The sequence below is a fragment of the Aricia agestis genome, chromosome 6 (assembly GCF_905147365.1).
Source record: "Aricia agestis chromosome 6, ilAriAges1.1, whole genome shotgun sequence".
Lineage (NCBI taxonomy): Eukaryota > Metazoa > Arthropoda > Insecta > Lepidoptera > Lycaenidae > Aricia > Aricia agestis.
This window is the reverse complement of record NC_056411.1, coordinates 20,700,339-20,718,967: the sequence shown is the minus strand read 5'-3', so window position 1 is coordinate 20,718,967 and position 18,629 is coordinate 20,700,339. Positions and strand designations below refer to the sequence as shown.

Sequence of the window (18,629 nt, the reverse complement as noted above, 5' to 3'; positions counted from 1 at the left end):
TGAAGGCGTCCTCTAACGCATTTGTGAACAGTTTCGGGGAAATAATATCCCCCTGTCTCACTCCTCGATGCAAATAGATTGGCCTTGTTGTGGCCCCCTGTACTCGGACGGACATAGACGCGGCATTATATAGACCTTTCAAAACTTCAACGTAACGCCAATCGACTTGACATCGTTGCAGGGCTTCCAGAACAGCCCAGGTCTCAACAGAGTCAAAAGCCTTCTCATAGTCCACAAAGGCAAGGCACAATGGCTGCCTGTACTCATGTGACTTTTGTACAACTTGCCTTAAGGTGTGAATATGGTCTATGGTGCTAAAGCCTCTGCGAAACCCAGCCTGCTCCGGTGGCTGGCATTCGTCAAGTTTATTGGAGAGGCGATTCGTAATGATCCTAGAAAACAACTTCTATATGTGACTCAAAAGCGAGATGGGTCTATAATTTTTAAGAAGGGTGTTATCGCCCTTCTTAAAAAAGAGAACCACCTCGCTTTTAAGCCACTCTTCGGGGGAAACTCCCCGTTGAAGGACAAAATTAAAGACTTTACGAAGCTCTCTCAAGACGGGTTCGCCTCCCGCTCTGAGAAGTTCGATCGTAATTCCGTCCCTCCCCGGGGCCTTTCCTCCTTTAAGTTGTTTTAGAGCCAATCCGATTTCGCCTATACTGACGTCAGGAAGCTCGCCAGAAAGATGCCGGGTGAGTTTGGCACGCGGGTCGTCATCACGAGGATCAGGTTGCGAAGCATGTGAAGCATACAAGCGGCTATAGAAATCCTCGATCTCGGACAGAACCCCCCCTCGTGAGAAAACGATTTGGCCACAGCTATTCTTCACCTTCGTCAGATGACGCCTCCCGAGGCGCCTTACGAAAACTTTAGACCCTCTATTCCGCTCAATCGCTTCCGTGATTTCCAGCGTATTCGAGCGGCGAAGATCTCTACGTATAAGTTTCCGTATTCGCCTCGAGAGAAGTTTTACATCTGACGAACCCGAGTCCGTGTTTTCCCTCCGTTCCCTCATACCTAAATATAATAAGTAATTCATAATCTTAGAATGTAAAAGAAAAAAAACCATTAAATATGTGTGGTAATGGAAGTGTAATTACCAGAGATCGGAATTGGGTGTGTGAAAATACCTAAAGTTTGCAGCGGGACATAATATGGAGCTGTTACAACCACTTAAGTTAAACCGGTTTTGGATTTTTTTTAACATGTTCCTTACCTTTGAAACACCGATTACACACACCGAAAAAAAAACTAAAACCACATTAGCATTTTGCAGACATGTAAAATTCTGTGTTTGGCCGACAAAGAAAAATTGAGACTAAAAAATTAATTTAGAACTGTATAAGCAGCTTGTAAATGTTTATAGTTCGGTGTTTCAAAGGTAAGGAACATGTTAAAAAAAAAAAAAAACCGGCCAAGTGCGAGTCGGACTCGCGCACCGAGGGTTCCGTACAAACCTGCAAGGTTTACAAAGTAACTACTTAAAATTTTAAGCTTTTCGGAATTTTTCTGTTACCTGTGCTGTAAGCTATTGCTTCTTACCAAATTTCGAGATTCTATGTCAACGGGAAGTGGTCTTTAGGTTTTAATTCCCTTGCGTGTAGTTGCGAGTTTCAAAATATGCGGTATCAATGGTTGTACTTTTGCGTTTTGCGTTTTTGCGTTGACTTAGAATTTTTTTTTTTTCACGGGTTAAAGGCAATTAGATCTAAGTATTTGATATGAATTTCAACTTGATAGCTCTACGCGTTCATGAGGAAATAGTAATAAGTTTATATTTATTAAAAAATATATATTTTGTAATGTAACTAAAAATTTAAGGTTTTCGGAATTTTTCCTTTATGTGTGCTATAAAACGTTGCTTCATGCCAAATTTCAAGATTCTAGGTCGACTGGAAGTACCCTTTAGGTTTTGATTCCCTTGCGAGTACTTGCGAGTTTCAAAATATGCAGCTTAAATTGCTGTTTCTTTTGATTGCGTTGACATAGAAGTTTGATTTTGTTACAGCTTAAAGGTATTATAGACCTGAGTATTTGGTATGAATTTCAATTTAATACCTCTACGCGTTTATGAGGAAATGGGTAGTAAGTTTAAAATTATTAAAAAAATATATATTATGTGATGTAACTAAAAATTTATGGTTTTCGTAATTTTTCCTTTATCTATGCTATAAGACGTTGCTTCGTACCAAATTTCAAGATTCTGAGTTCACGGGAAGCACCCTGTAGGTTTTGATTCCCTTGCAAGTGTCGAAAATTTGCGGCATAAACGGCTGTATCTTTTGATTGCGTTGGCTTAGAAGTTTGATTTTTTCACAGCTTCAAGGGACAGTAGACCTGAGTAATTGATATAAATTTCAGCTTCATACCTCCACGCGTTCCTGAGAAAAAGGGTCTTGACAGACGGACGGACGGACAGACGGACAACAAAGTGATCCTATAAGGGTTCCGTTTTTTCCTTTTGAGGTACGGAACCCTAAAAACTGAACCGGTAAAATCCAAAACCGGTTTAACTTAAGTGGTTGTAACAGCTCCATATTATGTCCCGCTGCAAACTTTAGGTATTTTCACACACCCAATTCCGATCTCTGGTAATTACTTATATAAATAAATAAATAATAAATATAGATAATAATAGCATAGGTATTTAATAATATCAATAAAAATATATATATTACCTTAGTTATTGAAATGTCCAGTCTCGGGACTACAGAAAGCAACAGTAGATATGAGGCCGGCGCCGCCGCGTCGGCTAAGCAAAGCCACAGGCGGCAACTTGGCGGGATTCCGGGCAAGATAAGGGAACGGGCGCGTGCGCTTCACTTCAGCGCGGCCCTCGCGCAGAGCTGTATTCGACTTTAAGAGGATACACCAGGGGCGAGAGAAATTGAAAATAGGTATTTGAAAATGTATTGCTGTCTCACCAATCTCAAGTCTCCCACCGCAGAGCGCGATAGAGACAACACGACAAAAGTTCTAATAAAATAACAGAAAATCTTCAATTCGTTGTCCGCTGATTCCTTCTCCAAAACTTAACCGATTTAAGTACTTTTTTCATTAAAAATTAAAGGAAGGCTTGAGCTGTGTTCCTATGTTTTATTTTTTTTGTATATTTTAGCCAGTTTTGTTTTCTGGGTGTTTGAACACAGAGGAAAATCTGGCCATTTTTTTGGGTTTTTGGACGTTCTTATCTTTTTTAATAATAAAATTATGAAAAAAAGGAAAACATAGGGACATGCTAATAGTGGCCATAGATATTCAGGAAAAAAATCATAACTCTACCGGCATTATCCAGGGTGGAAACAGGGGACAACGTTTGTATGGAAAAACGGCGGTGTGGAATCCTCTTAATAATATGAATTATGTTATTGTTGATGATTAACAATGACCCAAAGAAAGGTTGTTTGTCAACTCTGTGGCTCAAGTGAAAGAAAAAACGACCAAGCTCGGACATCATCATAGAGTTCGACAAGGCTGTTTATGAACGTGGCGAGAAAAGGAACTAACGCTTCTATCATACAAAAACGTCATTTTTGACAGTTCTCCTTTACCAGCAGCGCACATTGACTGACATTGACACATTCAAGCCTTGTCGAACTGTACACCACCCATTCCTATAATATGGTAATTAAACACATAATACTAATAATAATTAGCTTCGTTTCGTTACGTACTCTTACTTGGAAGCCCTGATATTGAATTTTGCAAGTATATCACATCCCTAGATGGACGGCAAAGCAGGATAATGTGTGAGCTATGTCCATTTCGCAGTCCTGCACGGTGGACTGCAATGTATGTAGGATAATGAATGGGCCACTTAAATAGGAGGTGCTTTATTATAAAAAAAACAAAACGTCAAGGTAATGTCAAGTGTTAACACCGTAGATTTTAATTTGTACATGTATGTAGTTTGTATACAATAATATTATATTGAATTTTGTTATTTTACTTATTTTTTATCAACAAACCTTGGATTATATCGTGAAACATAATTGAAATATACATCCTTCACTCACCCACAGCCTTTCGATGCTTCATAAACACTCGAGAACAGATGACTTGACCTCAAAAATCAAAATTACAAAGGTGAGCTCCAAAACGGGGGGGAGGGGGGGGGCACCTGAGTGTGGGGTTGTTGGTACTGGGGGGTTTGCCCCCCCTCCTCGCCCTCGAGTCTGGAGATCGATGCTGGAGATAGACAAACAGACGGACGGACAGACAGACGGAGAGACAACGATGTCTAAATGATTATAGGGTCCCGTTTTACCCATTGGGTACGGAACCCTAAAATAATTCGTAAGTAATCAGATCTAGAAATATTAAAAAATATTTTAAAAAATGAATGTCATACTTAAGGGCATTTCTCCGGATTTGGATTATTTAGTTGATTCCCTGGTATATATCCCATATTTATTTCTGCATATTTTTTAAAATCAATAATCGCATATTATTCTTAAGTGAATTATAAAAATAATTATCTATTTGGCCCCTTTTTCACTTCACAATTTTAGAAGATATTTTGATTCAAATTTTTCTAACCTAGGGAATCAACAAAGCTAATAGAAAAAAGCTTTTTCAGCTAAATAAACATGTTCAATTTAAATATAAACATGTATAAAATTGTCTGTAAACTAAACTTGTTCGTTAAAACCAAATACAATGAATGGAAAATGAATGAATTTATTGAAATATTTTGACTTTAAGAAAATTTTTTTTTATATATTTTACTTATTGGTATCATTTATTTGTATAAGTATACGAAGATAATGTAATTTATTTTAATAAAAATAAACAGATATGTACCAATTAGATAAATAAATGTAAAATATTTTTATTCCCTACTTAAAATACTCAGGGAATCATCAAAATGTATGTAGAGGGAATCAATAAAAAGTTAGTTTTTCCTGAGGTGTACAAAAACCAAGGTGTGCATGTAGGTTAAACAATAAATAGTCTAACTAAAAACCATACTCATTATCATCATTTACATCGTGTCTAAGCAAACATAACTTTGGAAATGACATTGTAATTAGCGAATAAGGAATCAATTGTGTAAGGAACCAAGGGTGAGGGAATCAGATATTTTCCTTTGTTACTCTGAAACGGAGCAACGAATTGTGTGACCTCCTTCCATGATGTTTAGAGGGCTACCGAACCTCCCGCCCTGCGCACCTGCAACCACGTGCTTCTTATAACTAGGGAGGTACGAGCCTCCAAGTGAAGCGTATAGGGAATCACTATGTGAGCCAGGACAAATCTTAAAATGACTATACGTTTATATACAATTGTTTTATAAATATTTTGTTTATACTCTTACGATTTATTTACTTTGAAATTAGAATTTCATCGTATTTGTGGGATCTTTTTGGGAATTTATAGTGAATTCTGGGGACAGGACACGTTCAGGGAATCAATTTTTCGACCTTTAAATTAATTTTAATTATATTTACAATTAAGTTTTTCTACAGAACCTAAGTGGCCCAGTTAGAGCACACCTTATATTACTATAAAAAAAATACAAAGGTCTACATATGTAACTCTGCGGGTAGTTTATACGTCCGGACAACAAAATTTTGCGGTTTGGAGAATCAGCCTTAAATCACATGCAAATACAATTTTTTATTGGTAATAATTATTCTGATTCTACCTTTACATCAAAATCTAAAATATGATCTAAACCTGACTATAATAATTATCTTAATAGTATATTATTAAATAGCGTTTTAGGGCGAAATCTGTTTTTCTAAAATCTGTGATGGCAACGTTAAAAATTTAATTTCATGGTAGGGATTAGTGTGGTTACCATAACTAATTGTCAACAAGCCATGTTAAAAATCTAACCTTAGACCACATTAATGTTAAATTCATTATTTTCATTTAATATCTTTTTTTCTTATTTCATTTGTTCCTATAAATAATTCATATAAGGATATTACAGTACAGTCTGTCAAGAAAGAGTAGACGCAGTACAAAATTTCTTAAACCTAATCATGCTTAAAAGTAACAATGTCAATACTCTTATAAGATGGTTTTTTACCCGACTGCCAGGAGGGTTATGTGTTTGGCACTGTTTGGTTCTCTTTGTATTTCCACAGAGAGCGCTTAACAGTTTAAATATTATCATGTTGCACATTTTTTTCCCGATTTAATAATGTTTTTATATTTTATGTGTGTTTTTCAAATTGTGTCTACTCTTTTTTGACAAGCTATAACAAGGACCATCCCACACTAAGATAGTTTTGCTAAAAGGGACCATCCTGTTTTTGTTTAATTATTGTTAGAAATAGTAGTAATTTTTAACATAACTATTTATGTTTGTACGCAGATAATAAATTACAAAATATACTATTGTTACATGCTAGGGTTCGAAGGATTTGGAGAGAATGACCTGCTGACTCTCCTGAAGACTTTATTCACAAACACTAGGTCCAAACACTAAGCACTATAACTGTCCTAGGTCGTAGCCAAGTCGTAGATTTCACTGGTTCACTCACTATTGATCACATGTTTTCACTCCGAAGTCGTCTCGAAAATCGCTCAGACTAAACTGAATTGCCGGCTCGTTTACCTGCGGCTATTAATATGACCCGAGACGAGTTCTGGAAAGTTCCATTCTGGATCGTACCTAATTCGCGTAAACAAGGGTTGGACTTTTCTAGAAAGTACGTGCAGGTAAACATACACCTAACGCCATCTAGTATTGAGGGATTTATGTTGTCTGTATTCCCTCGATAAGTTTCGCTGGTTTGACGATAGAAGGCACTACGTGTCCGTATCCGTAACACTATTATAAAACTTAAAATAACAATCAGTTTTAAAGAGTACACAATTTTATTAAAACAGCTTTTTCTCAGAACTGTCATCATATAAAATTTTCCCGCAAAAGAATTAAACTCAACACGCGTTACTCTATCGAAGGTCAGCAGCTTCAAGAAAACTCAGTAATTAGAGATCTGGGCGTCATGCTCGATAGCAAATTGTCATTCCTGGAATACCAAAACCAAGTTCTTGCTAAATCATGGTCACTGTTAGGATTTATCAAACGAAACACCAAGGAATTTAAAAACCCAGACTGCATTATTACAATATACAACGCCCTAGTACGCTCTACACTTGAATATGCATCGGTGGTTTGGAATCCTCATTATGAAACGCATATCCAAAGACTAGAGCGAGTCCAAAAATCTTTCACACGATACCTTTCCTATAAAGACAAATCTTGTCCATACAGAGCCAACTACGACAGACGCATTAAACATTTCAAAATCCACTCCCTAGAGCAGCGTAGGCTGATTGCTGATCTCTGTGTTCTCCACAAAATTGTCAACAGTACACTGGACTCAACAAATTTACTAGATCTCGTCAACCTATATGTACCCCGATGTGTTCCCAGGCACCCCACAAAAACCATATTTATACCCAGTTCTGCTAAAACGAACCTGGGAAAATATTCTACTATGAACCGACTCTTAGACTCTTACAACAAACTAGCCTATCACGACATCGACATCTTCCGCGACTCTCTTATCAATTTCAAGGAAACGTTGTACGATATTGTTTAGACTTGAGAATATAAAATACCAATAATAATTTGTAAATTGATAATTTATTATGATTTTGACATACTTGTTTATTTTTTATTATTGCTAATGTATTTTGTTTTTACTTTTTTACCTATGACATCCCGCTAGCAATTATTCTGACAAAAATTTAATTGTATTATTATTATTGCTAATGTATTTTGTTTTTTACCTATGACATCTCATTACTTGTAATAATCATTCTGACAAAATTAGATTCTATTATTATTATTGCTAATTAGTTTTTACCCATGACACCTTGTTACTAAACTTGTAGTTACTCTGACAAAAAAATAATTGTATTGTTTTTTTTTCCTTCTTAATTGCAATGAAATAAATTTAAATATTGGTTCTTCTAATTAATTGTAAGTTCGTTTATATTAATTACATTAAATATTATAGTAAGTTAAGCATTTGTTATGACACACTTCTAGTAACTTATTTTTAATGTAAGGAGCAAATACCTCTAAAACAGTTGCATACGCCTGTAATTAACTATTCTGCTAGTTTAAAACAAAAATGTATTAGTTTTTAAGTTATTAATGTTGTCACAATATTATGTTGTTGGTGTAGGTATCTTTAAATAAATAAATAAATGTGGGTTGGTTCTGGTGTGCATAAGTAGGTCCAATTGTACAAAAGTAAAATATTATTTGAAATTGGATTACTCGAGAATCGATTGCTTTGTGTAATATTAGGTCCTTACATATTATTATGAAATTGGCGTTTTGTATGGGAGGAATATAAAGTCGTTTTTTTTTGTACTTATAATATTATATTTAACTATCTGTTGCCCGCGACTTCGTTCGCGTGGACTTTAGTTTATAGTTATTCCCGTACATTATTGAATCGTTTACGCGCAAATCAGAAAAGTATAGGTATTGTATTGGAACCGCACATTTTTCCGGGACAAAAAACATTCCTTGTCTCAGATTCAAATTAGTACTTATCTTCAATCTCCATGCCAAATTTTATCAAAATAGATTCAATAGTTAAGGCGAGAATCATAAAAGTTTATTGTGCGGGAACCGTATATTTTCCGGGATAAAAAGTATCCCTTGTCCTTTCCCGAGACTGAAAGTATTGCCATACCAAATTCCATAAAAATAGATTGAATAGTTTACCCGCAAATCATAAAAGTATATTGTGCAGTAACCGTACATTTTTCTGGGACAAAATGTATCCTGTGTTCTTTTTCGGGACTCAAAGTATCGTTATACCTTTCAGCAAAATAGGTCCAGCCATTTACGCGTGATGTCGTGACCACGCGAAATATAACGTTCCGCGCGGCTTCGCCCGCGTAAATTAGATATTTCACAGACAAATTAGTCTACAAAAAATAGCCTATAATCTTTCACGTGGTCTACTTCTTATATGTGCCAAATAACAGAAAAATTGCTCCAGTAGTTCGTGAGATAAGCCCTTTCAAATAATTTCCCCCGTTTTTTCCACACTTTCCTCTATTTCTTAGCTCTTATTAGTCTTAGCGTGATAAAATATAGCTTATAGCCTTTCTCGATAAGTAGACTATTTAACGTAGAAATAATTTTTCAAATCGGACCAGTAGTTCCTGAGATTAGCACGTTCAAATAAGCCATTTCAAATAATTTCTCCCATTTTTTCCATACTTTCCTCTATTTCTTCGCTCCTATTAGTTTTAGCGCGATAAAATATAGCCTAAAGCCTTTCTCAATAAATAGGCTATCTAACACTGAAAGAATTTTTCAAATCGGACCAGTAATTCCTGAGATTAGCGCGTTCAAATAAGCCCTTTCAAATAATTTTCCCCGTTTTTTCCACACTTTCCTCTATTTCTTCGCTCATATTCGTATTAGCGTGATAAAATATAGCCTATAGCCTTCCTCGATAAATGGGCTATCTAACACTAAAAGAATTTTTCAAATCGGACCAGTAGTTCCTGAGATTAGCGCGTTCAAACAAACAAACAAACTAACAAACTCTTCCGCTTTATAATATTAGGTAGTATAGATTAATCAAAGTATGTACCATTGTTATCGATGCATTTTTGCCATCTGGGTAGTTCGTTGATCCCTTTAGTAAGAAACGGAGGGACGAATAAATTCTTTGAATGCGTATTTCGTTTTTTATTATTTTTAGCAATATTCCACGAAATAAACCTCAACCTTTAAGTAAATGAGCGAGTATGCGCAGAGTTTAAACAAAAGCTCAAATGGTGTCAAGATAGGCAAGAGCAAATTAAAATGGATAATCTAGCCTATCATCACACAGCCAAAAGCTTTAATCAGTTTTGGAACGAAACCAAAAAAATGAATTGTAAGCCTGGCCTGCCTGTGAGTGTTAATAATGCAAATGATCCCAAAAAGATCTCAGAATTATTTAAAGAACATTTTAGAGTGAAACCAGCGTGCAAAAGCCCTTCTGTTCGTGGATTTTCTAGAGTGATGCCCTATCCTGAGACTGATCATGTATTAAGAAAAGTGAGGTTTACAGCTAAACAGGTGCGTAAAGTTATACTTAGCATTCAAAACGGAAAATCATCGGGACATGACGGTCTAAGTGTTGAGCATTTAAAATATGCAGGTGTACATCTTCCACGACTACTGTCAATGTTTTACAACTTGTGTGTTTGTCACGGCTATTTGCCTGAACAGCTTACTAGAACGATAGTGGTACCGATTTTAAAGTCTAGGTCAAGTGATGCGTCGGAGAAGACTAATTACAGACCTATCTCGCTTGCAACTATTTTTGCTAAGGTGCTTGACAGTATGCTTAATGTCGAACTGCTTTCGCATTTGAAACTGAACGATGCACAATTTGGCTTTAGAGCGGGCTTATCGACAGAAAGTGCAATCTTAAGTCTTAAGCATACTGTCTCGTACTACACGAGCAGAAAGACAGCAGTTTATGCCTGTTTCCTGGATTTGTCCAAAGCTTTTGACTCAATTTTATATGAAAAACTTTGGGAAAAGCTATTCAGGGCAGGTGTACCTGTTGAACTTATATCTGTACTTAAATATTGGTATGGTCAGCAGCGCAATTATGTAAGGTGGGCTGGGGTATTTTCCGATGCGTATGGCTTAGATTGTGGCGTTCGACAGGGGGGGATCACATCACCCGTTTTGTTTAACTGGTACATAAACGATCTCATCTGTGAGCTCGGCAGTACACATACTGGATGTATCATTGATGGAGTTTCTGTTAATAACCGTAGCTATGCCGATGATATGGTACTGCTGGGCCCATCAGTTGGGTCAGTTAGAAAGCTTTTATCGTTGTGTGAGGCATACGCGGAGGACCATGGGCTCAAGTATAACTCCAAGAAGAGCAAAGTCCTTGTCTTTAAAAGCAGTGGAGATAAAATAGCTCATAACCTGCCAATAAGGTTGAATAATGTTGCATTAGAGTTTGTAAAAACTTTTAGATACTTAGGACATATAGTTGCAGATGATTTGTCAGATGACGATGATATAGAGCGGGAGCGAAGGGCTCTGGCTGTTCGAGGCAACATGCTGGCACGCAGATTTGCGCGCTGCTCGTGTGAAGTTAAGATAACCCTTTTCAAGGCCTATTGTCAATCCTTTTATTCGAGTAGCTTGTGGTTTCGTCATCGGCGTCGGACAGCCAGTGCCCTTCGTGTACAGTATAATGACATTTTCAGGGTGTTGTTGCGGCTGCCTCGCTTCTGTAGTGCTTCTTCAATGTTTTGTGAAGCACATACGGACGATTTTAATGCGATAATTCGCAAAAAAGTAGCGTCTATGCGTCAGCGCTTACGTGAAAGCAGCAACAGCATCCTGCAAATGATATATGCAAGATTTGACTGTCCCATTCAAGATAAATGGATGAAAATCTTAATGGGACTAAAAATAGGATAGGTTTGTCATAATTTTAATGTGAACCGTAAAATTAATAACACTTGAAGTGATGATTTGTATGTGATGATGATTTGTTCTGATAATGTTTGGTAACGTAATGACTTAAAAAAAATTTCTATGGATGTTAATCTGAAAATAAAATGATTATTATTATTATAACGCGCGTTTCGCCACAACACCGGGGCATACTCAGGATGTGGACTCTACGAACAACGTCCGTCAACGACGTTGACGGACGCCGGACGGTCATGGTGGTGAGGGGCCTTGCACGGATTTGCCAACATTATTGCTTGTGTGGTGGTGGTGTTTGCAGGTTCTTGCATGCGAGTGTACGCATAGGCAGTGTGGGAGAAGAGTGTAAATGAGTGCTGTATATACTCACTCATTTACTTAAAGGTTGAGGTTTATTTAGCGGAATATTGCTAAAAATAATAACAAACTAAATTTTAAGCTATGGATTTCCGCAAAAACACGCTTGGTTCTATTATCTTTGAATGCGGTTTGGACTGCCACATCAGAGTTGAAATTTTTTCCCTGTAGGAAGTTATCCAAATTACCAAAAAAATGGTAGTCTGTTCGAGCAAGGTCCGGGGAGTATGGCCTTTGTCTGGAAAAATTAAGGGTTTAAAATTAACTTTATTATAATAATAATAATTTTACTCCTTTTGATTGTTTTACTACTTTTTTTTTTTTTTGATTAAGTATTTAAAATTTTCGGCTACGATTTTATACAGTTATGTAATATTTTAAGATTTTTTATTTACATTAGATATTATTCTTTTTGATTTGTTTAATTTTTTTACTGTGATTTCATACAAACAGTAGAATTCTGCATTTTTTCCTTGTTCTCTTAAGTCTTTTAGGGTTTTTCTTACGTTAAATGCTATTGGGTGCAAATTTTCTAGATCTTTGATGGCTTCGAGGGCAGATTTTGAGTCTGATAGAATGCTTATATGAGTCACTTGTGGTTTTTCTTTTAGAGCTTGCAGGGCCATCCATACTGCGTAAAGTTCCGCTTGGAACACCGAACATCCTACTAATATTATAAAGGCGAAAGTTTGTTTGGATGTTTGTTACTCTTTCACGCAAAAACTACTGAACGGATTTTAATGAAACTTTACAATTACATATTAATACATCAAAATAACACATAGGCTACAATTTTAACCGACTTTCAAAATGGGGGAGGTGTTATGTTCGTTTTCTTATGTTCAACGATTACTCCGCCGTTTGTTAACCGATTTTCAAAATTTTTCTTTTGGTATATAGGGTATCATCCCAATTTGGTATTATATTCAGAAAAGTGGTGGTCTGATGAAGGATCCATAAGTAATCGAGGGAACTCCTCAAAATTTATAGGGAAACATGTGGTGACTTCGGTTTCGTGAAAAGTATTCTAAGCATATGCTACCAACAAGTAAGATTTTGCACCGAGGTATACCTGGTATACCGTGGTTCGTAAGGTGCTGAGAGAACTCCTGATTCTGTATAGATACAAGTTTGGGAGTTTCAGCGCCATCGGCCAGAACTCCGGCGCCTCGAAAGTCGACAGAAGATGCGTCGGTACTCTCACCACAAAGGAGCTAAAGTTAACCTTGTGGCGAGACTGCAGACGCTCGACCCTCAGGTGCAGTGTCGTCTTCTTCTGGATGTAGTCCACGATGTCCTCGACCTCCATGGACCAGTGCAGGCGGGATATGTACAGGGGCGTCGCGGGGACCTCGCCCCGCAGACGCAGCTCAGGTACATATGGTGCGGTGCCGCGATGGTTGCGGGCGGCGGGCTTCTTCTTCCTCCTCCCCACCAGTATGAAGCCCTCCTCATCGCACCTCCTGCTCTCGTCCTTGCCAGGCCGAGAAGACTCCACCTTGCGGCTCTTCGTAGCCTTGTGGCTCTCCTTAGTCTCGCGACTCTTCGGAGCCTCATTATCCCCATTAGTTTTCGCCCGCGGGGGAGGTGCGGGGCGACCAGCAACAGTCGCAAATAAGTCACTGATCGTAGACTCTGATGCCTGCAATCTATATCGAACTCCAGCCAGCTCCTCCTTCAGGAACTTGATGTCCTTCAGTAGGCTGACGACGTCGACATGGTCCAGCGTGACGGGCGGCAGCTTGTGCAGCTCCTTTGCCACAAAAGCCGGCACCTTGTCAGGATCCGTCTGCTTCAGCAGGGAGATGATGTCCTGCACGCTCCTTTCCGTTCCGTCTCTTCGGCGTGACGGCATGTTCACGCTCTGTCCGAGCGTCTCGTACAGCAGCTGCTTGCCCTTGCAAATCTCCTCGCTGGAGAAGGAGGACTTGCAGATCTGCATGATGCTGACCTCGTCCATAGTGTCGATGGCGTGCTGGATAAACGCCAGCAACTCGTTGGCCACGAGCGCCATGGTCACTTGCAGCGGCAATGTGCCGCGCGATTCGCAAAAATATTACTTTTGCTGCGTGTGTAACGCGGAGCACGACCGGTCGCTAGCTCGACACATTACACACGAGATCAAAGTGGCCTGTACAACAAAACGCCAATTTCATATGTAAAAGTAATTCAACTACAATGTATTAAGCACAGAACAATAAAAACAGGTATTAAGATAGAAATGTATTCTAATTCGTTTGCAATTAGATTAACGAGTATTTCCGTTTGTTCCAGAAGGTGCCCCTATAATGTCTTCGGAAGCAGAGATAGCTCAGTTTTTTGAAGCCGTTGAAAACAATAATATAGAAAAAGCTGACGACCTGCTATCTTCGACTGTGGACGTTAATGTACGATTTGTTGAAGTGAAGAACCGCACTGCCCTGCACGTGGCGGCCCACGCGGGCCACTACGACCTGGTGGAATTGCTGGTAGATCAACACGGAGCAGACGTCAATGCACCAGACAGCGAGGGCGACATCCCTCTGCAGCTCGCCACAGACGGTCACCACATGAAGATAGTCAAGTTCCTCGTAAACAGAAACTCCAAAAAGCGCGAGTACGCGGCGCGCTTTCTAAACACTGACGAAGTAGAAGAATTCTTCCAAGCAGCCAAAGCGAATGACATCCAGAGGGTGACGGAGTTATTAGACACTGGTGTGGATGTGAACTCGGTAGATTCGTCTGATCTACATAGATCAGCGCTGCATGTCGCGGCTCGAGAAGGTCATTGCGATCTAGTCCACCTGCTCCTTGATCGTGGTGCTTATATGCAATACGAAGACGACACGGACGAGAGCGCGTACCACGTAGCTCTGAACAATGACCACGATAATATAACCAATTTGCTTTTAGAAGCGGGCTATGTTCCCGACCCGCGCGACGAGACCAGCTCTTCAGGCAGTGACTCTGATGTTAGTTTAAACGCTTTCTTCCAAAATATATATTTTTAATTAAGAAATATATTTTGATAGCTAGGTATCCTTTACCTACGTTTTGTTAATTTTAATGTGTCATGTAATTTGGTGGTTAATTTATTGAGAACTAGCTGTTGCCCGCGACTTCGTCCGCGTGGACTTCAGTTTATAGCGCGCGATGTCAACAAAATTGGTGTCAAAAGCTTTTACAAAAAAAACCCTGGTACCCCTTAAATCAATACAGCTGTGCAGTGTGCACACAATAAGTATTTCATTTTTTTATATTAAACTTTATATTTTATGCCAAATTTTAAAGCTTATTTAGCCCTCCAATTACACAACTTTACCCATAAACTATTTATCATTGATAGATTTAAGGTTACGTCACTGCACAGATAAAGTACTGAGTTATTTAATACCGTAGAACAGATATAACAATCGAAAAAAATCGAAACTTAAACGTAAGATGATACCACGTCTTATAGAAAGACTTTTGAGCAAGCGTCAGCGCGATGTAGAAGACGCACGGCGCCATCTATTATGAATTGTTGGAACTAACTTAATTTGAACAAATTTACGCATTTTCACCCCCTTACAACCCTTTTTTCCAGTAAAAAAGTAGCCTATGTCCTTTCTCAGGCTTTAGACTATCTGTATACAAAATTTCATTACAATCGGTTCGGAAGTTTTGGCGTTTGGCGTGAAAGCGAGACTGACAGACAGACAGATAGACAGAGATACTTTCGCATTTATAATATTAGTATAGATTATGTGCACACTGCACAGCTGTTTTTGGGTATTTTGATTAATTAAAGGCCGCGCTACACCGGAATGGCAGCGGCGAGGCGAGCACTTTCAGCGCTGCCATTCCGGTGTAGCGCGGCCCTAAGAAGGGTACCACTTACCAGGGTTTTAAAAAGTTTTTAAATTTGACACAAATTTTGTTGACAGCGCGCGCTATAAACTAAAGTCCACGCAGACGAAGTCGCGGGCAACAGCTAGTTATGAATAAAAACAATATTATATAGTAAAGTAGGTATGATTAGTTCTGTTACAATAATAAAGTAAAAAATAAAACGCCATCTGTTTTCATATATTAGAATTAAAATGTTGATTGCATTGATATATTTTCTGGATGGAATATAGGGCAACACGGTACACTCGAACTCTATTTTAGAGCGCCTTCTGTTGTCAACTTGTCACATATATTAGAAATGCAGTAGGAGTTCTATAAGATAAGATAGATTGATTATTATTATACCAAGTGATTATATTATTAAACATAATATTCTAACGTATTAAAAACTATAAACAAAAACATACTAACTAATAAGTATGATTAGTTCTATGTTAAATAAAGTAAAAAATAAAACGCCATCTGTTGAATCGTATTAGAACTAAAATGTTCATTGCATCGATATATTTCTGGATTTTTTATAATATTATACATAAATTAATACATTTAAGATTTTTGAAATATTATTTTAATACACATCCAAGACCCAGGAACATTGAAAACTTTTTGTTCCGCCTGCGGGACTCGAACCCAGGACCCCCGGGATGAGCGCTGCCCACGCGCAATGCGAATTAATTTTCATCGATATTTTCATGGAAATAAGATATTTTCCCACATCAAAATGTAGCCTATGTCCTTTCTCAGACTCTAGAATAACTGTGTACAAAATTTCATTGCAATCGGTTCAGTAGTTTGGGCGTGAAAGCGAGACAGACAGACAGAGATACTTTCGCATTTATAATATTAGTATGGATTTATTGTGCTAAGAGCTCGGAGCTATCAGCGCTAGTTTAAAATATTATAGTATAGAATGTTTTTTAATTTTGAAGTTTAATCGTATAGCTTTGAAAATGACGAACTTTCTCACCCTTGCCTTACCCTTGCCCTTTTGCTAAAAGTTAGCCCTGATCGCTCGGGCCGGTCCTCGCCAGGATAGTTCCCGAACCGGCGCGGCAGCAAACATCTTATTGTGTAGACTGGATTTTACTATACCCGTTTTTAATTAAAACATGACTAACTTTTATTGTCTTAACTCTAAACACACCATGCCGAAGTTACGCTGCGGAAGTTCGGCATGATTAGGTACGTCAGCAATGTCAAATTCTCAGCCTTGGCTCGCCGTACCGAGGAACAACTTCAAGTGGCTCTCAAAGAACTAAAAGCCTGTAAAGACCAATGTCAAACACTACTACAGGAAAGAGATGATAATGAAAAAGAAATGTTACTTGTACTGCAAAAAAACACAGAACTTAAGTCAGAATTAAATAATTTAAGCCGGGACTACGAGGACAGTTGTAAACACAATTTAGAACTGCAAGGTATTGTTGATAGTTTTGACCAGTGCAGGGAGGAATATGAAGGCACACTCAAGAACTCAGCTGCACTACAAATCAAGCTCAAAAATGCTAAGGAGTATATTAGGAAACTTGAAGACCAGCTAGACTATCATAATTACAGTCAAACACAAGACCTGTTCAAGAAACTTATTCCAAACGTGAAATTATCAGTGCCTTGCAATGACATTACTACCATAGACTTAACTTGTGATGATACAGTACCATCCCTTAAAATGAACAGTAAGAAAAAATTAAAGAAATATATTAAAATTAAAAAATGTATCAAAAAGTATAGCCAACTCTCAATGAAAAACAAAAACATTATGAACAGATTAGCAAACAGTATCAAACAAAACCAAATATTGCATAATAACTTGTTAGATTGTAACTTTGTCCTAGAACAGACAAAATGTGATTATGAGGCCGATGTATCCAGCCTTAAGTTAGAAATTTCCTATTTACATGATACTTTAGACAGTTTGACAAAAAAGTATGAATCTTCACAAAAGGAAATTCAGGCACATATATTGGCAATGGATGATTTGCTTGAAGTAACTCGATACAATGAGGAGCGTGTTCATTCTTTATTGAGACTTAACATTTCCTCACTTCAGGTGGATCATTCAGTTTCTAATATATCATATATATGTTCCACTGAGAAGGTACATACTGAAAGCCAATCAAATATTAGGTTATTTAGTGATGAGTTAGGACAGAACTTAGGTACTTATTTAAGTAGAATATGCAAAGGACAGGCAGTTTCTAATATTTGTATGCCCGGAGCCACTTATAAGGATATAAGTAGTACGAAGGGCACTAACTGAAAAATATTGCCCTAACACAACACTTATTATTCTAGTTGGGAGAAGAGGGAAATTAAACAAATACCAAATGACAGTACTTTTAGAATCCTTGTTTAAAATTGAAAATATAAAAAAATTGGTATTGTTTACTTTTCCTTATATAAAAATGTGCCCACGAACTAATATGGAAGAAAATGTATGTAGATATAAGTTAAACAGCCTACTATTTAATGCTGTTAATAACAATTGTATAGTTATTAATGACCCACAACCACAAAAATGTCAGGTTGTGGATATAAATAACTTAAGTTTTAAATTAAGTAACATGTACTTGGATAAGTATTTATTATCCAATTTCTGTAAGCGACATGTAGCTGGTATGCTATTTAATATTTTTACTTTTTCACAAGCCAAGAATTTGGCTTCTACGACTACTGCTTTTATTGAGCAGGATACTTACCATAGTATTAACGAATTGGAACATGTTCCAAATAACCATTTAAATTAGAGAATAAGACAATAGAGAATGCCTCTGGCAGTTATAATAACTCAAGTTTGAATAAAAATTTTAAAAACTTCAAAGATTTAAGTAATAATAATTGTAATGTAATCAATCTGGTGCATCAAAACCTACAAGGAATGGTAGGTAAGGAACTTGAAACTGAGTTATTTTTAAAGGAATTTGACGTTGATATTTTGTGTATTTCTGAA

At 37.5% G+C, this 18,629-nt stretch overlaps 1 protein-coding gene across 1 annotated transcript; it reads left to right on the top strand.

The window, feature by feature from the left end:
• The first annotated feature begins 688 nt into the window (after window positions 1–688).
• Window positions 689–14,799, top strand: LOC121728261 (histone-lysine N-methyltransferase EHMT1-like). The gene is made up of 2 exons (XM_042116402.1): window positions 689–695; window positions 14,084–14,799. The coding sequence occupies exons 1-2, from the start codon at window positions 689–691 to the stop codon at window positions 14,797–14,799; spliced, it is 723 nt and encodes a 240-aa protein (XP_041972336.1).
• The last annotated feature ends 3,830 nt before the right edge of the window (window positions 14,800–18,629 follow it).